Genomic DNA, 21,937 nt, shown 5'->3' on the forward strand with positions numbered 1-21,937 from the left:
AGAAGTTTTAGAAGGGGCTTTCCCCAGGAAGTAATTAGACTTCTCACTGACTTCCTCCTCCATTCCCCAAGCAGGATCAGGGGAGGTTTGACTGAGGTCAGAAAGCTCTCGTGGTAGCCACACATTGAAATTCAGATCAGGAAGTGAGAGGTTCTAGAAGGTACAACACCGCCCTCAGGGATGCTAGCACCAGGCCTGGACTTGTTGCTCTTTGCGAGGGAAATTAAGGACAACGGATAGGAGTTGGCTTGCACCTGTTTGGGGTCTGCAGTTGTTTCTGGTTTGCACCTTCCAACCTTCCCTGGTGCTGCTATTCCTAAAATGGGAGCTGATGCAACTAGGGCAACGGTTCTCAAAATGTGTTCCCCAGATCAGCAGCACCAGCAGGACTCGGGAACTCTGTAGAAATGCATATTCTCAGGCCCCAGCCCAGACCTACTGATCAGCAACCTGCATGTTGACAAGCCTCCAGCTGTCTGTGATGGTGCCCTGAGGGCCACCACGCTGGTGGCACACAAGACGATTTTACGTGTCCATGGACACTGCCTTAGGTAACGTAGGTTCACTTAGAAGGGAAGGTTATGCTTTCTCAAATTTATTTCAGTCATTCTGATTACACAAGGAAAAAACCTCATTTTATCGCTAGTCTGTCTTTAGCTGCGCTCCAATGCTTGCGTATTTCTCTTTACAAGGAAGAGAGATCGGGCCTTGGGCACAGAGCCATTGGCAATCAGAGATACCAACCTAGAATCTAATAATACTTTATTTTTATAGTATTTATTTTATGAGTACTTTATGGCAAAGGAAAATCATTTTTTTTTATTTGAGGCATTGACATCAAGTGTATTTTAAAATAAATTCATTTAGTTCTTAAAAAAAACAATTTCAAGAAAAATATGATGTAAGGAAGAGTAGAAGACGATATAGGGTTTGTCAAGGATTGTGAGTGTGACACGAAATTGACTACGGTTCGGGAAAACACTGTGCTCAGGCACCTCGCTCGGTGGATGGCAAGGAAGAGAGCTTCCAAAGTGTGGCAGTGGGGGAAGCAGACAGGGACGTCAACTGAAAAAGAAATAAGAATTTCCAACCACATGAAAAACATCACACTGGACTAGTAAAAGAGGAAATTGAACAAAGCCAAAGCTATTGTTCTCAATAAACTCTGAACTTTCTCTGATCAACTTTAATGCAGTAGCAGCCCATTCCTGGAAAGTACCCCCCTCCCCAAAGCTGACTGTCAGTCTTGGGAGAACATAATGATATTTAAATAGATCTTCAAGCTGGGCATGTTGATGCTCTAGCTACTTGAGGGGCTGAGATGGGAGGATCGCTTGAGCCCAGGAACTGGAGTCCAGCCTGAGCAAAATGGTGAGACCTTGTCTCCAAGTAAATAAATAAGTAAATATACGTAGACATTCAAAGATTAAACTCAACTTGCAACTATTCCAATAATCTTTAACCAGACAGTCTATGTTATTGTTATCGTTTCAAGTCACCTATCCAATGACTCTTTTAAGAGGAAATCTTTGGTTTGGCTTTCTCAGGAGCCCTTTTCTTCATGGCAAATTTGACTTTGACACATACTCATAAGGAACGCCTGAGAGCCTGCTGTAGCGCTAGGAATCCATTGGACACCGCGACATTGAGGCTATGTAACTGGCAAAGATGACGAGAATGACAATGCTTACTCTTGGCAATGGCGTGCGGGCCACGTACACTGTGGTTGGGGGTGGGTATGTGAACAGCCTTTGCAGGGAGAGAAATTTGGCAATATGTATCATAAAACTTGAAAAATGGACATATCCCTTTACTCAGCAATTCAATTCCAGGAATGTATCTAAGGAAATAGCTAGACATGCTCAAAGACGATTTGTACAAATAGAGCATCATTATTTTTCACAGAAAAAAATTTAAAACTATATAAATGTCTAAAAGTTGGGGCTTAGTCAAGACAGAATTGGTGAGTTCATGAGAGGAATATTACGTAGTCATTAAAACTCAGCTTATGGTTGATAACAAAGGAAAATTTCAATGATACTGTAGATGACTAAGTATAAATAAACTACAAACCAATACATATAGTGAGATGCTATACTTGGATGCCACCAGCCAATGTTGAATTTCTATTCCTTCCTTCATTCAAATGCTTTAGAGCAGCTACAAGTGACAGACACTGTTCTGGGCTCTGGGGATATTAATGGCAATGAACTAAAGACAGTATTCCTGCCATAATAATGCTGCACAAAGCGCTTTTACGAAGGACACATTCAGGGTATGTTGAGAACATGTATAACAGGAAAACCTTACCTTGAAACACTCTGCAATGTGCACCCAATAAGAACAGCACCCAGCAGAGGTGGGCACACAGTAGGCACTCAATAAATAGCCCTTGACTAACTTGTTCTGGGAGCAAATATCCCAATATCAGCAGTACCCTGGTCAGCAGCTGCCAAGCAGTCAGGACCAGAAACCACCCCACCCCTGAGGCCAGACCTGGCTTCCTAGCGAGACTCTCCCTGTCTATATGGTGACGCCTCTCCCTTGCAAGTTAGCCTTGCTCAAACAGAATTTGTATTTGCCTGTACTGTTTGCGCACTTCAAATCACCTCCCTGCCCCAGAAAGCTCCTTTAGCGTTAGGAGGTGGAGGGTGAGAAGGGGAAGGTGGGGCTGGGGCAATACTGTCTACAGGACTTCTCTCCAGAAGCGATCATGTCCTGGTTCCTGCTGAGTAAATAACCTGCCCTGTAAATATTTGTAGTGTCTTGAAAAATATCTCCATAGCTTCCAATAACGCCTTCTTAGAAGCTGATGTAATATGCAGGCTCATGAATTGAAAAAGTACCAACGGGGTACAGCCTGTGGGATGCTTGTCTCCCCTGAAAAAAACCTTAATTTTTCAATAGAAATGCCTTGAAACTCTTACAGAGCTGGTATCCCTGGGCAGCGTCCCCATATGGGCCAAGTATGGAGGAGAAAGAATTGTCGTCGTTTTCCCCAATACCCTAACCCAGGGGATTAAGAGTGAGCTGAATACCACATCATAGTCACTAGAATGGTTATCAACAAAATGGATAATTGCAAGTGTTGGTGAGCATGGGGAGAAATTGGAACTCTCATACATTGCTATTAATAGTAAGAATGCAGAATGGTACAGCCAATCTGCAAAACAGTACGACGGTTCCTCAAAAAGTTAGACGAAGAGTTACCATATGACCTAGCAATTCCATCCCTAAATATATACCCAAGAGAAATGAAAACACGCCCACACAAAAATTCATATATGAATGTTCATAGCAGCATTATTCATAATAGCCAAAAGGTAGAAACAACCCAATGTCCATCAACTGACAAGTGGATAAACAAACTGTAGTATGTCCATGCAATGGAACACAGATGCTCCTTGACTTACAATGGGGTTATGTTCCAATAAATCCATGATAATTTGAAAATATTTTAAGTAAAAAATGCACTTAATACTCCTAACCTACCAAACAACATAGCTTAGCTTAGTCTACCTTAAACATGTTCAGAAAACTTACATGCTTGGTCGACATCATCTAATAGAAAGCCTATTTTATAATAAAATATTGAATATCTCATATAATTTGTTGAACATTGTACTGAAAGTGAAAAACAGAATGACTGTATGAGTACTATTGTAAAGTCAAAAGATCGTAAGTTAAACCATTGAAAGTCAGAGAGCATTTGTATTATTTGACCATAAAAAGGAGTAAAGTATTTATACATGCTATAGCATGGATGAACCTTGAAAATACTATAATAAATTAAAGAAGCCAGACCACAAGCCAGTAAAAGACTACAATCCATTTATTTTTTTATTTTGAGACAGTCTCACTCTGTCACCCCAGGTAGAATGCAGTGGCATCATCATAGCTCACTGCAACCTCAAACTCCTGGGCTCATGTGATCTTCCTGCCTCTGCCTCCTGAGTAGCTGGGACTATAGGTGCATGCCACCATCCCTGGCTAATTTGTTCTATTTCTTTCCTTTTTTTTTGGTAGAGATGAGGTCTAGCTCTTGCTCAGGCTAGTCTCAAACTCCTGATCTCAAACAGTCCTCCAGCCACGGCCTCTCAGAGTGCTAGGATTACAGGTATGAGCCATTGGACCCAGCCTACAATCCATTTATTCATGTATTAGATGTCCAGAATAAGAAAACCTATAGAAACAAAAAAGTAGATTAGCACTTTCCTTGGGGGTACAGGGGATATGTGAGAATTGGGGTGTGATGGCTAAGAAGTACGACTTTCCTACTGATCTGATGGAAATGTTCTAAAATTGATTGTGGTAACGATTGTAGTGTTGCATTGAATTTACACTTGATCCTAGTCAAAAGGCCAAGAATCAATGATGCATTGAATTTAAAAAAGTGAATTGTATGGTCTATGAATTATATCTCAATAAAGCTGTTGCCAAAAAAAAATAATAAGAAGAAAAACATTTAAAAAAAAAAAGGTGAACTGGGATTGATTTAGTGGAAACCCCTCTGGGCATCCCTGCTGAAAAGCATCCTGAGGACTGACAGAGGAACGGGTGCTCTCTCTAACTCCCTAGAATGACCACAAGATTTGACCTCCATGAGGAAATCACAAACCACCATCCTGCAGAGCTCTTTCCTGGTGCTGGTTGAATATTACAAGACATCTATTGTCTCCTTTTTAACTCAACTCTGAGAGAAGTCAGTTCTATGAGCAAGTATTTACAGACTAAAAAGTTGGCTCATGGGTAAGTTAAGTCACAAGGGGTTATGTGTCAGAAATGGGACTGAATTCCAGGTTTCAAAGGCCATGCTCTACTCACCGTACCACACTGTTTCTATTTCATCAGCCACTTGCCTATGTCTGCCCCACATCCCTGCCTACGTCCTCTCGCCAGGCCTTCTCACGGTCGCTGGTGACTTCCACCTGCGTGATGGGGTTCTGTCTTGTCAGTCAGCATAGCTGGCTTGCTGGCCTGCCTCTCCCATACGCTCCTGTAGCTCACATGCTTTTATGACACACACTTCAGTGCCTACGTGTGCCCTGGAAAGCATAATAAACTGGATGATCTAGGCACTGGACTCTTATTCCAATCCTTCCATGAACCAGCTATGTAATCTTGGGACATTTTTTGCCCTGTATGATCTCTGGTTTCCTTATCTGTAAAATAGGAGTGGGGGTGAGCGATACCATCATTCCCAACCTCGTTTTTAGTTTCGGCCTTCCCTGAGTCAATCGATTTCCACCATGATTTACTACTCACATATCACCACATCCTCTTATCAGTAAGAGAAGCTATTGCTGCTGATAAGGACAGAGAGGCAGGGACCCTGAACCTTGTCTTAAGGTATGTGACGCAGTAGTCTATTAATAAACATACCATTCCTGAAATGACAATTGGTTGGCATATTCACAAGGACATTTAAGAAAAAATTAACAAAGTGGCCAAACTGATAGTCACCCAAATGCACAAACTAAAAAGGGTAGAGAATGGGTCATTATGGAATGGTGAGGGGCTGAAATGAAAGCCAGTTTTTACAAACATTTAATAAGCTTCTACTGTATGATAACAGAAGGGTAAGTACGATACAAAAAAAAAAAATAGATAAGTAAGACGGAGGTTTCTGCTTTTAGGAGTCCACAGTCTAGTGGTTGAGGACTGAGACGTTAATAATAGAAATTTAAGAATAATAAGAATTTAGGAATCAACAGTATCAAAGTCAGTGAGCCTTTTGACCTACCTGCCATCGTAGAGAAGTAGGCTGGGAAAATTGCTGTATGGTGATGCCTATCCAGCAGGAGACAGGCCCAGCAAACATTAATGGCGTCAGAGTTCCATTGTTATTGAAGGTGAACTTGACCTAGTTCTTTGGACATAGGCATAGTGTTGCTGGGTCAGTGTAAATCAACATTTTTATGGCTCTTAGTAAATTTTGACAGATTTCAAAAGATTTTATAATTCACTCAACCACCCATGATCTTTGTGAGAAAAACTTTTCTGCCACACTCTCATCAACATTGAGTTTTGTTAATTTAATAGGTGAAAGGGGGCCTGGGCACGGTGGCTCACGCCTGTAAACCTAGCACTCTGGGAGACTGAGGCGGGCGGATTGCTCGAGGTCAGGAGTTCAAAACCAGCCTGAGCAAAAGCGAGACCCCATCTCCATTAAAAATAGAAAGAAATCAACTGGTCTACTAAAAATATATAGAAAAAATTAGCCAGGCATGGTGGTGTTTGCCTGTAGTCCCAGCTACTCGGGAGGCTGAGGCAGAAGGATCACTTGAGCCCAGGAGTTTGAGGTTGCTGTGAGCTAGGCTGACACCATGGCACTCTAGCCCAGGCAAAAAATAGGTGAAAGGAATTTGGTTTGATTCACACTGGTCACAAGAGAGGCAGCTTGGAGTGGACAGATGCTGGTCTTTGGAGCCTGACAGTTACGGGTTCACGTCCAGCTTTGCCAAGTGACCTTGGTCAACAAACTACCCAACCCTTCTGATGCTCACGTTTCCTCATTTATAACATGGAGATTATGCTATTCAACAACTATGACTGCAAGGAGGAAATAAAAACCCATGGGCCCCAGCCGGTACCTTCCTTCCTCTTCAGCCATAAGTGAGGGCTAACATTATCATACACGTATCTACTTGCCTTTCCTCCTTTGTCCATCATCTGTGTGCGTCCTTTGTCCATGTATCTATTGGGACCTTTGTGGTTTTCTTTTCTTTTTCTTTTTATCACTAATTTGTATGAGTTTTTTAACACCAAGCAATGTTAGCCTTCTATCTGTCATATTTTCTGTGAATCCTTAGTTTGTTTTTAAAATAGTTTTCTTTGCACATGGTTTATATACATACATTTTTTTATAACATCAACTCTATTCCTATTTAAGCTAAGAACTGAGTAGTGTCTGTTTAAATTGGATGAGGGGTACCTTCTCTGAGATTTTAGAATTTTATATAAATATATTTTGATGAATTAGCAGAGGCTTTGAATAAGTAAGGAATCATTTACCATAATTTTCAAGTGTTCTTGGGATTCTTTTGGTCTGTGGATCACCAAGCTTTGCAAGGGATGTGTGGGAGGTGTAGGGGCTAGTGACCGCCTTGCCTGAGGCTGCTCTGCGTATCTGCCTGCCCTTCCTGCAGCTGGGGCCTCCCCCACCATGAAGAAGTCTGAGTTCAACCTGATTCTGCCTTCTTGAAAGGGACTCTTTTTTTTATTAAAGGGTGGGAGGTTGTAAGGAGGGGTGTTCAGTTGCCTTGCTTGTTTTTGTTGAGATGGAGTCTCACTCACTGCCCTGCTTAGAGTGCAGTGGCGTCATTGTAGCTCTCTGCAACCTCCACCTCCTGGGCTCTAAAAGATCCTCCTGCCTCAGCCTCCAGGGTAGCTGGGACTACAGGCACTTGCCACAACGCCCAGCTGGGTTTTTTCCCTGTTTCTTTTTGGTAGAGATGGGGTCTCACTTTTGCTTAGGCTGATCTCAAACTCCTGAGGTCAAGCGATCCTCCCACCTCGGCCTCCCAGAGTGCTAGCATTACAGGTGTGAGCCACCACACCCGGCCTAGAGGACGTTTTTATAACCCAAAAAAGTAGAAAGGACATTATCTCACAATGAGATAGCATTTAAATTGAATACATTTTGCTTTTTGAAAGACTCCCTTTTTATTTTTATACATTTTCCCTCAGCCCAGTAATAACTTCTTTCTGAATGAGCACACCTCCGCAGGCAGGACTTGCAAACTGTTGGTCTGGGTGACCTACTAAAAAGCCATCCAAGTGTCTCACTCTATGGTACTATATGAGTAATGGTAAAAGTTGCTTTTATTTTAAGATGATTATAACTCAGTCCCTTGATCTTTAGAAAAGAATTAGCCTCAATGCAAGACGTGAACCAGCCAACAAGGAAGTGAGGGATAGGATATTCCACGTTGAGAGTAATAATGCTGTAGAGACAGGAAAGGTGGACCTTGTTTCTTGATTACCCTACTAATCACCAGGCTAAATATAGATCAAGTTCTACACAGATTATAAAAATATGATGCATTGTCCAATACAGCTCATTTTACTGATGATAACAGTATCACGGTTCTGATGCCTTATAACAGGATTTGCACAACTCTCCAGTAAGCCGGAGAGAAGGGTAGAGGAATTAATATCCTAGTTTTTATGTATATGTAGCAAGAAGGCTGCTTCAAGTATGCCTAGCCCCGAGCCTAACACACACTCATGTCTGCTTCATCTCAGGACCAGAGCCCCAGATGGGTTCCATCATTTAGAAACACTTCAGAGACATCTATAATTTATCCCTTTAATATACCTCTAAATTAGGTATTATCATTACTTCTATGTTACAGAGGAGGAAACTAATGATAGGACTGGTTGAGAAATTCATCAAGGTCCCACAGCTAATAAGCAGTAGAGGTGAGTTTCAAATCTAGGTCATTCTGGTTCAAAAGTCCATCCATATCACAAAGCTTCACAGAACAGATTTGGCAAATATTAGCCAAGCAGTAAGTATTTCTTTTTTTTTCTTTATTTATTTCGGCATATTATGGGGGTACAGATTTTAAGGTTTCAATAAATGCCCATTTAAGCAGTAAGTATTTCTGATCTGAATTCTTGAGGAAAACGTTGACACCTTAATTGAAGAATTTTAATGATAATCGTAAATGTTCCAGCCATTGAACTAGTCATCAAGCAATTCACATGAATGGTAGTAGCTAATGTTATTTTTAGAGAGCTGTACTGGTCAGGGTCAGCTAAATAATGCTGCAGTAACAAGTGACTCCTCAATCTCAGTGCTTTACCACAACAAAATTTATTTCCCATTCATGTCCAACCCTGGTCAGTGAGGGCTATGTTCATCTTAGGCACTCCGGCCGTTCCATCCCAGCACATACTGCTGTGACTGCCGAGTTAAGAGAAGTGAATATCACACGCTGGCTCTTAAAGCATCTTCCCTGAAGTGACACATTTCACTTCCACTCACAATTTTTTGGCCAAAGCAAGTCATATGGCCACACTCCAAAGAGGTTGGGTAGTTCATCCCACCATAAGCCTGGAAGGAAGAAAGCTGGAACTATTTGTAAACAGCAGAAATCCCCTTCCCTACTTCCAGGCAACCACTCATCTATTTTTTGTCCCTATAGTTTTATCTTTTCCAAATGCAATCACATAGTATATAACATTTTGTGTCCAGTTCTCCTCACTTAGCACAACACTTTTGAGATTCATCCATATTGTTGCCTGTTGCAATAGTTTGTTCCTTTTAATTCCTGGTGGTATTTCATTACATGGTTGTTCCACAGTTCCTCCGGTGAAGGGCTTTCTAGTGTATCTTTAAAGTGTTTTCTTCACAAATGCCTGCTTGAGCTTAACTACAAGAGATCTTTGCTAAGGGTTCCTGTTCAGTTGTATGTCATAGCTATATATTTCTTCACCAACAGCTGGTCATCCGCTTGTGGCTCTAAGAGGGGCTAGATCTCTAGGACCTTTAATTTTAATATATTTATTTTTTTTGGCTGACTCATCTACCTATTTACTCACTCTTTGTTTTAGTGAATGCCTACTAGGTGCCAGGCACTGAGCATATAATGTTGAACAGGACAGTGTTGGTTCCTATCCCTGCAGAATTTATGATTTTGAACCCATTAATCCCTTCATGATGCTGGGAGCAAGTTAGAGAAGGATTAGTGTGGAAATGACAAGAACACTTTGACAACAAGTTCAAGGTCTTCAGGGGCAGTTACCAGCAAATCAGCATGGCAATGACATATTAATTCTGCAACTGTCTTTCCTTCTTTTGAGAACAGATGGGCCCTATTGAAGAGAACCAGTATATGTGTTGTTTTTTCATGGTTTATGAAGCGTTTTCATTTGAGTTCTCCCTTTTAATCCTCCCAACAATTCTATGAGGCAAAAATTATTGTCTCCACTTTACAGATCAAGACACTGAGGCTCAGAGAGCTGGGCATGACATCATGATCTGGGAAAAACAGCACAAAATTGTTGGAAAGTGTCATCATACCAGCTGATGGTGCTGCAAGTTTTTATGAGGTCAATAAAACTCGACAAAAATATCTTTATTCCTGGCACCTCTCTTGTATCTTTCTGACCTGATGTTCCTGCTCGCCGTGCCAGGTGGCTGCTGTGGTCCACTCCTGGGAATCGAAAGCTCTCGCAGCTGTTCAATATCCAGCGTGGGAGGACTCTGCCCCGGTCTGCATCGGGCCTCCCGCCTTCGAGTACTTCCCAAGCAACCAGAAAGCGGCTCACTGTACATTGCTGAATTTTTTTCAGTCCAGGAATCCAAAAATACTTTTTAGACCTTCCATAGCTGGCAAATCAAATCCGGAGGTGGGGATCAGCATTGCCAGGTCAGAGGCACAAGTAGGATGAGCACTCAGGCCAGCTCCTCGGGTGTATCGGAAGTTCCTCCTATTTCAGGTTAAAAACAATCAGCTGGGTGCAGCACTACTCACAAAAGCCAAGATACAGAAACGACCAAAGTACCCATCGACAGAGGAATGGATAAAGAAATTGCGGTACACATATGCAACAGACTGTTAATTCAGATTTTAAAAAGGAGATACTGCCATTTCCAACAGTAGGGTCAATAAGGAACAAGGACAACAAAGAGGACATTATGAAATACGCTAGTCACAGAAAGACAAACACTATATGATCTTACTCATATGTGGAATCTAAAAATAGTTGATGCATTTCCATAAAAAAAATAAAGTAAAAAGAAAAAAAGAAAAATATTTGAATACTGAGAAACACAGTGGAATGGTGGGAGAAGGAAATGGGGAAAAGTAGGAAAAAGGGTACAAATTTGCCATTTTGTAGGATGAATAATTCTAGAGAGCTAATGTATATAGCATGAGTACTATAGTTAATAATAGTTTATTATATACTGGAAAAAAAATTTTTTTGAGCAGAACCTCACTGTGTTGCCTGGGCTAGAGTGCCATGGCATCAGCCTAGCTCACAGCAACCTCAAACTCCTGGGCTTAAGCGATCCTCCTGCCTTAGCCTCCCAAGTAGCTGGGACTCCAGGTGTGTACCACCATGCCCAGCTAATTTTTTTTTTCTATGTTTAGTTGTCCAGCTAATTTCTTTCTATTTTTAGTAGAGACAGGGTCTTGCTCTTGCTGAGGCCAGTCTTGAACTCCTGACCTGAAGTGATCCTCCCACCTTGGCCTTCCAGAGTGTTAGGCTTATAGGTGTGAGTCACGGGGCCGGGCCTATACTAAAAATTTGCTAAGACAGTAGGTGTGAGGTGGTCTTGCCATACACAGACACACACACAAAGGTAACTATATGAGATGATGGCTATATTAATTTGCTTGACTACAGTAACCATTTCACTATGTATATTAAAACATTATGTTGTACAACTTAAACATACAATTTCAAAAATAAAATAAAAAAAACAAACCAAAAAACCGAGTGCCAGGGAAGAGAAGGGCTGGAAAGGATGTGATGTTTATAATGCGTGGCGAGATGAGCAGAGCAAGAAAGTGTTCAGTAAAGGGCTCCTGTTAAGACTGCAGCCGGGCTTGTTAGCAGGTGTCTTGGCAGGCTGAGTGGGAGGAGGAGCCAGGTCAGAACAGGAGAGGGCTGCTGGTCATCTCCATTCAGAAATGTCTGATGGGGCCAGGCGTGGTGGCTCACGCCTGTAATCCTAGCACTCTGGGAGGCCGAGGCTGGCAGATGGCTCAAGGTCAGGAGTTTGAGACCAGCCTGAGCAAGAGAGAGACCCCTGTCTCTACTAAAAATAGAAAGAAATTAATTGACCAACTAAAAAATATATGTATGTAAAATTAGCCAGACATGGTGGTGCGTGCCTGGTAGTCCCAGCTACTTGGGAGGCTGAGGCAGGAGGCTCGCTTGAGCTCAGGAGTTAGAGGTTGCTGTGAGCTAGGCTGACGCCACGGCACGCTAGCCTGGCAACAGAGTGAGACTCTGTCTCAAAAAAAAAACCCACAAAAAAACAAAAAAAGAAATGTCTGATGGGCTGCAACCCTGATCAAAGCTGCCAAAATATCACCTTCATGCTCCAAGCTGCCATTACTGGCCTCCTCCAGTGCCCAGGTTTTTGCCATAAATCATATGAGAGGCCCATTCGCCCCCACCGAGGCACCCAAGGAAGCAATTGACTTCCTTGGCCACTGCAAGTGTGAGGTCCATGGCCCGTTGTCTTCAAGTTCCACAGACCCTGCCCACCAAAGCACAGATATGCTTCTTTTCCTTTCTCCTCCAAGACATGAAGAGTTGGCATGGAGTGTTAGCAGGAGGCACTCAGGAGGAAATCTTCAGTGTCTGAACTGGTTATTTATGCTCTCCAATTCATGTAAACAAAAGCAGGTGTCACATCCGTGTCAGGCTGTGCATCATTTCGGTCTCTCCGTCCATCCACCCATCCATCTGTCCACCATCAAAAGTTTATTTCCTCACTGCTGGGCACTGAGGATGTGGAAATGACTTAGTCTCCACACTTGCCACGTGGAAATTCACTGTACAGTTCCACTGTTTAAGGAATGCCCTCCTGGAAAGTAACTTGCACTTTTCTAGTTTGCTCGTTATTAAGAGAAAAACACACAATGAAAATGATATTAATTTTATTGCATCATTTTACTGACTAGAACGCCAGACTTATAGTGGATATAAGTATAAAAATAACCAAATTCTTACAAATAATACTTTGCTGCTACAGTACTGAATAATTAGTGGAGGTTGCAATTATAATACAACTTTAAATAACATTCTCGTAATGGATTTAACACAATCCACCATGGGCTAAGGTTTAGAGGTTTACAAAGAGAAATCCAGGACAATGTGAAAACTCAAAAAGTTCATATTCCAGCTATATGCTTCATTTAACTGTAAATCCAGCAACACAGACACTAACAAAACTTAGAGCAACTCACAATGAAACAATCATTTTCTTTTTGGAACAGGCCAAGGTAATACAGAAAGGTGAGTGAATAGGATTAGCTTCCCAGGTAGAACTGGTTCCATCCACCCCTGCCCTATCCCATCCTCCCTAACCAAGAACTCTACACTGAAGTCTACCACAACCCCTCTCAAATAAAACCAGAATCTTTTATGCAAATTCCTTGAGATGTCCTCTTTGAAAATGCCCAGGGGACAAAGCCAATCTGGGACCAATCTCCTTTTATTTTTATTTTTTTCCCATCTTCTTTTAGACCTAAATGATCCCTTTGGTTTTCATGGGCTTTCTGTGAGCAGTTTACACCATATATGATGGAGTATAACACTATTGAAGATACTTTAGTACAACAAATTAATTGGCATTTACTACTTTAATGTTCCTACTATTTTAGTCAGTTCCCTTCCTTGGGAATTTGAGAAAAGAAGAAGAAGAAAAGGACACATACCCAAAGGCAAACACTATAAAACCATATCTCTGTTTCCAAAAACACTCGTGAGAACCTCAGAATGACACTTTGTCAAGAAGGAAATGAAATGTCCTTCCTAATACCTACAAAAGCTTTCAGATAGAAAAAACAGCTGACACTAAAGGTAATTTTAAATAAAATATAAAACACCAAACTACTGAACTTTGCATTTTTCCTCTGTGCAAAGAAGTGCTCTAGTCTTGAAGCCAGTGTATTTTAGAAATATGGATTGAAACCCTAGTTTGGAGTGTGTTTAGGTTACACTTAGCCAAGGGCAGGTGGGCTGTCCAGCTTTACCTCTCCAGGCAAAGCTAAACAGAGTCACAGGGTACCTGGGCACTTCGATAGTGGGCAACACGGCTTTCCCTTCCTCCCACCTTCCCCCAGCTGTAGGGTCCCACGGCTGGACCACGGCACTTCTGCACACATGAACGACCCATTCCAGGTGTGCCGGCTGACAACGAACACTGTGTCCGAGTGGAGAGACTGCCTGTGGTGTGTGTCCAGGTGTCCAGTCCTGCTCTGCAGCCCACGGGCTGCCAGCTGTTTCCCCGTGGCCCAGGCAGGACCCTGCTGGCGTCAGGAACCCTGAGCGGGAGCGAAGCCAACCTCTCCCTTCCTCGCCCAAGGCGGGCAGCGAGCACTGGGTCAGGCATGCCTTTCTCAAGCCTCGTTACAGCTTTCGCCACCCTCATAGGCCTCCTGGAAATAGCAGTCACTGTGTGAACCGACGTTGCAGGTGCCTCCCTTTTTCTCAGTTAAAACAACGACAGCAACAAAATAAAACACTCTTAATCCACTCCATATGGACACAACTCATGAACAGGAAAGCATTCTTGGAACTTATGAGACACTCTTTTCTGAACTTTGGGATCCTTCCCAAGAATGCTTTTGAGACAGAACACTCATTTCGTGGAGCTTAGAGCCCTGGGCCCGACAGAGGAGACGACTCGTCAGCTGCGATGTGTGCTGAGGGTAGGGACGGGTGTGCCAGGGGTAGCCTCCCTCCATGGCTCTTCCCACAGCTGTGGCTCGGGGGTGAGCAGGGCCGAGCCGCAAAGCAGGGCCATCTCACCAGGGACCCCAGTCCACTGGCTCAGGTGAGCGGATGCGGGAGCTTGGAGCTCTCCATTAGATGCAAGGCAGCTAGGCACAAAGGGGCCGTCGGTTGTACAGAGAGAGATGTGAGACCAAAGATTTAAAAGAGGTGATGCTTTGAAACTTTAAGTTAGCATCTGCTGACAAAAACAGAGTTGTTTTTATATTTACCTCATGAGATGAATGTAATTTAGCTACTAAAATGCACCGCACCTGACCAGTGCCCCTGCTATAGCAGGGTGACAGTGAGTTGTGGAGACCATGGGACACAAGTTCATATTTAAAACCAATGAGACAAGAATTGCATAAGAATGAGAACTGACATATGTTTTGAAGAGATTAGAGAACCTTGAAGAAACAGCCATGCCCAGGGCAGAATTGTCCCCCACGGCTGCACCGTTTCCAGAAATGCACGTGCCACAGCTCCCGGCTTCAGGGTGAGGACAATCCTTTTACCTCTGTGTTCCCTTCACTTCATCCAAAACTGCGCTGTTCCAAAAGCAGGCGAATGAACACGGTTCCACAGGACCCAAGTCACAGGCATCATAAATAAGACGCGTGGCATTTCCTTCCCAAAGGCAAACTCTCAGATCTCTGACTGGCCAGAGTCCTGTGTTCTCCAACGCTGACTTGAATTCTAACTCTGTTTCTGGTGAGCACTGCACAGTAGCATAGAGCAGTACAAATGACTGGGTGAGAAAAAATAAGTTATTTCTTCAATGAATAAATAGCTGTGAGTGGTTGAAAGTTTGCATGGAGTCTGTGAATGAGATGATGGATACAAGATGCCGCACTAGCAGGTAGGCAGGCTCACCTGCGGCTCTATCTCAGCCCCCTCCTCTTCCTTAGCATTCAGGCAGCTTCCCAAAGCACTGGTGATGCAAGAAATCTGACTTGCCTATTCAGCCTATTCCTCTAGCCACGTGCAGCTGCAGGGACTACATCAAGCTGCTCTTCCTGCATTCAGCTTTACATTTCTACTTCATACCCAGCAGCCTCTGGCTTCAACGATGGCGGCCAGGGTCCCACGCCCCAGTCAATGCCCTCTCGGATGAAAAGTGCACCGCTGTCTGCAGTGCCAGCTGCCAACCTGCCTGCTGGGCCTCACTGCGGGGCAGCTGGATGCATCTAACTAAAACTGAATGTAAGTTGTTTTGCCCCAATCCAGACTTGTTTGAAAAAATGAGATTTAACTGCAAATAGAAAAAAAAGTCTTAAATAAATGTGTCACCTTGACTAAAAAAAAAAAATAAGTTGGAGTGGTGTGCTGTGCCTCACAAATTTCAATTTCTCATTTTGTGGGTTGGCCTAGAAACTGTCGCATGAGACAACCTAGATACATATTAAAATACTGTACGTTCAGCGGCAGCCTCTTCAAACCTTAGTGGCATGTTCATTATCATCTGTTGTTTGACACACAGGTAGGGAAATAACTAATAAGCCGATATTTTGCTGTAAATCAATCACCAAATTGTGGCCTATGGGAGTGTCTCAGGAAAGGAAGCCTTCTTTCTGGAACAGTTGTGAAACAAATCCAAAAGGAAACCTCTCTACCCAATTTACTAAAGTGCAAACTAAGGAAAAGCGGGTCCTTGCAGTGATACCTAGTGGTCTGCCCTGGCTGTTGGTTGCCGGGTGCCAGCGCCTTGGTTCAGTCACTCAGAGACACTCTCTTGGTACTGGCCCACATTCACATTCACAGTAACAACGGAGGTGCCAAAGGAGCAGCCTGCGGTTCCACATCCATCTGTCCCCTCCACTGTAGCCAAGTCCCTCACACCTGTCCCCGTTTCTGCTTGCCACTCAAGTGTGCTCCGACAAGTCCTGGGAGCAGCCTCCTGGCGCAGTCCTCTGAGCCACCGAGGTCCCTGGTCACTGCTCAGAGCAATGGGCCCCTTTCTCTCCTGAACTTAAAAGTAGTCTCTTCTTCTGCTCTCGTCGCTGATGAAAGACGGGTTATACTGTCCGGGGAAGATGCATGAATGCCGGGATCCTGGCAATCCAGTGTAGGCTGGGTAGAGTCCATTTCGTTCAAGTTCAGGATTCCTCACACTTGTCGGCTGGATGCCAAAGAGAAAAGAAGAAAAGTCCATTTACTATTCTTGTGTTTAAATTTAAGCATTAAAGTCCAGTGACTTTAGACCGGCATAGCAAAAGACCTGAGTTTATCCTGTATCACGTTGTTCTACTAATTATTATCTTAATATTTTAAAGTAGCTTTCTCTGTGGAGCACAACTGGCTTTAAATCCTCCCCAGCATTTAATGAAAGGCTACTCTCCCTGCTACTGCGCAGAAGGCAACTGTCACAAATGGGGACTGACTTTTGCAAGGCCCCATGGCCACCTTGCTGGAGGTGGAGTTAGGATCCCAAACCCGGAGGCCAACAGCAAACGTTAGGTGTCTCTAACCAAATACTAGATTAGTGGGTCATGAACCACCTCTCTGATCTGCCAAAAAAATCTCCCTGGGAGTAACAGGGGCTACTTCCAGGAGGCCCTCAGGTGGTGGCACCAGCGGTTAATGCTTTCCTGGCAGAAATGAAACATGAGATCTTGCATATTACGAACGTGAACCCCGAGGGAGCCCAATGTGAGAATTACCCGCAGAGCTCACTGCAAGGAACAGCTGTCCAGTCAGGTGACAGCTCCATGCCCTGAGCTTAGCCTCTGCCTCTATTGCTGCTCAGCCTACTAGTTTCGAAATAAAGATGGCATTCATTTAAGTTCTTGGCAATATCTATTTAAGGCACCTCTTTAGCTAATGCCATGGAAACACCCAGTGCAGCTGGGTCCCGCTTGCTGCTAGGGATCACACTGCGCTGGGGCCAGGAGCCCCTGGCAAAGGATGTGTGTGTGCAGACGCACCTGGCTCAATACCTGCCTGGTTATAGCTTCAGTCTTACAGAAAAAGACCGTCCTGATAAACAGAAAAAAGCAAGGCCTATGCAGAAATACCAACGGAAACATTTTCCCTAGAACTAAGCTTATGGCTCTGTCTATGTTTATCTTTCCCCTTATTTATAACGTTTTCTTCTTCCTGCAGGTTCCAATTTTTCAAAGAGTCTATTGAAGCAAACATGTCCTTAACATAAGCAAACTCGCCCCTCCCATCCAAAGTCTGAATCCTCATGGTTAATTCCCATAGCAACCAAAGGGATTGTGGTTCCTGTAACAAGAGTCTAGTGCCATTAAGTCCCCCGGGGGCAAGGTTTCACATTTATTGCTATTCCTGAAACAGCTGCACACGGCGCGAGAGGTCACCTGACATCTGTTGATTTTTCAGCTCCGATACCCTCGCTGTGTTTGCTTCATGGCCGACCTGGTGTGATGTGAGATGAAGGGGCAGCACACAGGGACACAACGTGGGCTAAATCCAGTGTGGGTTCCAGGTGGTCTCCTGTCTCTACAAATGATGCAGTCCGGGCTGGACACAGCAAATTACCAAACACCTACTGAGCATATCATCTTCTGAACCTCTGAGAAGTGTGCAGGACGGAACTGAATCGTTCTCTTTATACCTTTTTCCAATCCCCCAGTTTTATTTTATTTTATTAATCTTTTTCTTTTCTTTTCCACTATTAAGCATCAGTGGCAAAATCCCCCAGTTTTAACTACCTAACCACACGAGGCAATCATGGCAGACAGGAGATAAAAATGAAAGGGCCAAGGGCAAAATAGCACTAAACTCTTTCTCTACCTTTCAAGTTCCAATCCTACAACTTAAATGCAAATTCAGTGACAAGAGCGTTATTGCTGCAACCCCATAAAGTAATGTGCCCTATGGAAATACCCACTGCACCTCTATATCTGTCGAAGGAGGAGAAGGGGGAGGCTTCTCCTAATGACTGACCCAGAGACCAGGTGAGGGAGAAGACGAGCATTTATTTACCAGTGAGGCTCAGAGGGCAGGGTTTAAATTTTGAGCCTGGAACAAAGAGTGGAACGGTCCTTTATACATTTACACACAGTTATAATACAGTTATCTCTATTCCTAGTGGGGGCAGGGTCCTGAGCAGGCAGTGGTCAGGCATGTACTTTGGCCTTGAGTTCTTATCTTTCTGGTGTAGGCCTGCTCTTTGTAAGTTACAGAAGTCATCAAGTAAGTTAGCAGTTTTACAACCTAAACCCAGAATTTTTACAACTTTAGTCCCTACTACAGAGTTTCCATAAATTTTTTTTCTATTTCACAGGGGCTGGGAAATAGAACACATCACCACTAGCACACATCACCACTGAAAACTACCATGCAAATAATCGTTAGCGTGTTGAATGTTAAAATATGTAAATAAGAGGCTCATGCCGCCATTCTCTGGAACGCTTAGCTAACTGTAATGCTTTTGCTACAACAGGACACAATCCTTTACTTCTCAGAGGCAAGCGGAGCCCTGAGGTTGCTGCGGCGCAGGGATACACACCGAGTAATACACATCCGTCATCTGGAGCAGGTTTTTGGTGCTTCCGTTCTCGTGCATCTCAATAGCTTCTCGGCCCCAGTCTTGAGAGCGTGGGTTCTTGGGGTACTCAGCGTAGGGGGACATTTGGAAATCTCCACTTTTGAAGATGAGTTTGCTTATATCATTTTTATTCTTTCTATGGGGTAAAAAATATTTGAAAAGTTTAATGGATAAGTTCCGTAACGAAGTGATATCTAAGAAAGCAACAGCGATTATTTTATAACATAAATTAGACTGAAAGCTACCGTTATTTTTTTTTTTTGTAGCTTCCCACTGGGAAGTGTTATTATTGTTGTTATTATTTTTAGTATTTCCCTAAAACAAGTGAAAATGCAGTTAGACGCAAAAAAAAGATGTGAAAAGTCTTCCAACCCCAAAGGGCCAGATTGTCAGCGGCAGGGGACAAGAGCAGCTGCGACGGAGCCGACTTAGAGCCGTGTGTGGGCAGAGACCACTGTGTCTGAGGGTGGCTGGGGGAACAAGTCTTAAATTCACAGACTGCTGGAGCCAGAAGGGCCCTTAGAGTTCTAGTCCAACGGTTCTCAACTCGCCCAAGTGGCAGAATCTACGTGGGAAGAGTCTGGGTCTCACCTGGATACACGGAATTAGGAGCTCTGGGGATGGGGCAGCCCTGGCTCAGTGAAGAGACCTGACTTGTCCCAGGGAGCCCTTTTGCTACTAGCAAAGCTGGGACTCGATCGCAGGCCTTCCAACTCCCAGGCAGTACCCCTTCTACTATAGGAAGCTACCTCACAAATCATAGAAGCAGGGCAGCTCGTTTGCAGAAAAGCCCACTTATTTATATATCTATACACATTCTCATTTCAGCAGGTCAGAGAACCCCTGCTTGTGAGATTTCACTGACTGGAAATTGTTGGAATATGTGTTCTTCACCTATCTGAAAACCTAGGACCAGAAATCTTATTTTATTTTTATTTTATCGTATTATGGGGGTACAAGTGTTAAGGTTACGTATATTGCCCATGCCCCCCTCCCCCCTCGAGTAAGAGCTTCAAGTATGTCCATCCCCCAAACGTTGCACATCTTACTTGTTGTGGTTGTATATACCCATCCCCTCCTCCCCCATCTTACCCTCCCGACACCTGATAAATGTTACTCCTATATGTCCACTTAGGTGTTGATCCGTTAATACCAATTTGCTAGTGAGTATATGTGGTGCTGGTTTCTCCATTCTTGAGATATTTCACTTAGTAGAATGGGTTCCAGCTCTATCCAGGAATATACAAGAGGTGAGTAGTACTCCATGGTATACATATACCACATTTTATTAATCCACTCATGAATTGATGGGCACTTGGGTTGTTTCCACAGCTTTGCAATTGTGAATTATACTGCTATAAACATTCAAGTGCAGGTGTCTTTTTCATAAAGTGACTTTTGATCTTTTGGGTAGATGCCCAGTAGTGTAATTGCTGGATCAAATGGTAGATCTACTTGTATCGCTTTGAGGCACCTCCATATTGCTTTCCACAGAGGTTGAACTAGTTTGCAGTCCCACCAGCAGTATAGGAGTGTTCCTCTCTCTCCGCATCCACGCCAGCATTTGTTGTTTCGGGACTTTTTGATAAAGGCCATTCTCACTGGAGTTACATGATATCTCATTGTGGTTTTGACTTGCATTTCCCTGATGATTAGAGATGTTGAATATTTTTTCATGTTTGTTGGCCATTATTCTGTCTTCTTTTGAGAAGTTTCTGTTCATGTACTTTGCCCATTTTTTGATAGGGTTGTTTGATTTTTTCTTGCTGATTTTCCTGAGTTCTAAATAGATTCTAGTTATCAGCCCTTTATCAGATGTGTAGCTTGCAAAAATTTTCTCCCATTCTGTGGGTGTCTGTTTGCTCTCTTGACAGTTTCTTTGGCTGTGCAGAAGCTTTTTAATTTGATCAGGTACCATTGGTTTATTTTTGTTGCTGTTATGTTGCCTTTGGGGTCTTCTTCCTAAATTCTTTACCTAGGCCAATGTCTAGAAGAGTATTTCCAACATTTTCCTCTAGAATTCTAATAGTTTCACACCTAAGGTTCAATTCAAGTCTGTTACCCAGTGTGAGTTGATTTTTGTGAGAGGTGAAAGGTGTGGGTCTTGTTTCAGTCTTCTACATGTGGCTATCCAGTTTTCCCAGCACCATTTATTGAATAATAATTCTTTTCCCCAGTGTATGTTTTTGTCTGCTTTGTCGAAGATTAGTTGGCTATATGAGGATGGTTTTATATCTGGGTTCTCTGTTCTGTTCCACTGGAAGGACCAGAAATTTTAAATTATATTGCCACTGGTAATATAATCTGAAGTTTTTTCCTTCTACCTCTCTTACCTATAAATAGATTTTCTAGGGCAGGCACAAAATGACTCAGGGTCATGAAACCAAATGTCCAGTATGTGGCTTCGGCATTGGCCCTTTGTAGACCTTTGGAGCAGACCCGGCACTGTGTTGCTTCCTGGAGGGGTGGGACCGTCCCATCTCAGTAACCCTCCTCTGAAGTAAGGTTCTTTCCCTAAGTGGCTGCCCCACCTGGCAGAGAACACGTAGCAAATACGAGGCTCATGTCCCTTTGAACACTTTGGTGTTGTCCCTCTAGGTAACTCCTCCTAGCCTCATGCTCAGAAGTTTATTTCCACTCAGTTTATCTTTGCTGATTTGATGGTAATTTAGTAAAGTATAGGCAAAGGCCTGCCTTCCCGACCAGGCAGTTAGGGCCTTCTTGGAGACAGAGGATATCTTAAAATGTCCTTCAAGTCAGTGGTGGAAGAGATAACTCACTATTTTGTTAGGTTCCCGCCATCTGTTATGTCCAGGTAATTCTGCGCTTTATTATCATCTAAAGCAGAGGTCATAATCTTCCCTTATCTGAATAGATAATCACAGGGGAGGGGGATCAATTCCCTCCTTTCTCCTCCTTCCCCAATAGAAAACTAATCCCACCGGCTTCCTGCAAGCC

General features: G+C 43.3%; 1 protein-coding gene across 1 annotated transcript in view; it reads right to left on the bottom strand.

The window, feature by feature from the left end:
* Positions 1-15,593: 15,593 nt before the first annotated feature.
* The window catches only part of HEG1 (heart development protein with EGF like domains 1), a 76,617-nt gene continuing 70,273 nt past the window's right edge, over positions 15,594-21,937 (bottom strand). The window contains exons 17-18 of the mRNA XM_012780436.3: positions 18,941-19,115; positions 15,594-16,585 (exon numbers count right to left, since the gene is read on the bottom strand). Coding sequence (XP_012635890.3) covers positions 16,436-16,585; positions 18,941-19,115 — 325 coding nt within the window. The 3' untranslated portion in view covers positions 15,594-16,435. The remainder of the gene's footprint in view (positions 16,586-18,940; positions 19,116-21,937) is intronic.

This window comes from Microcebus murinus, chromosome 1, assembly GCF_040939455.1.
Source record: "Microcebus murinus isolate Inina chromosome 1, M.murinus_Inina_mat1.0, whole genome shotgun sequence".
Lineage (NCBI taxonomy): Eukaryota > Metazoa > Chordata > Mammalia > Primates > Cheirogaleidae > Microcebus > Microcebus murinus.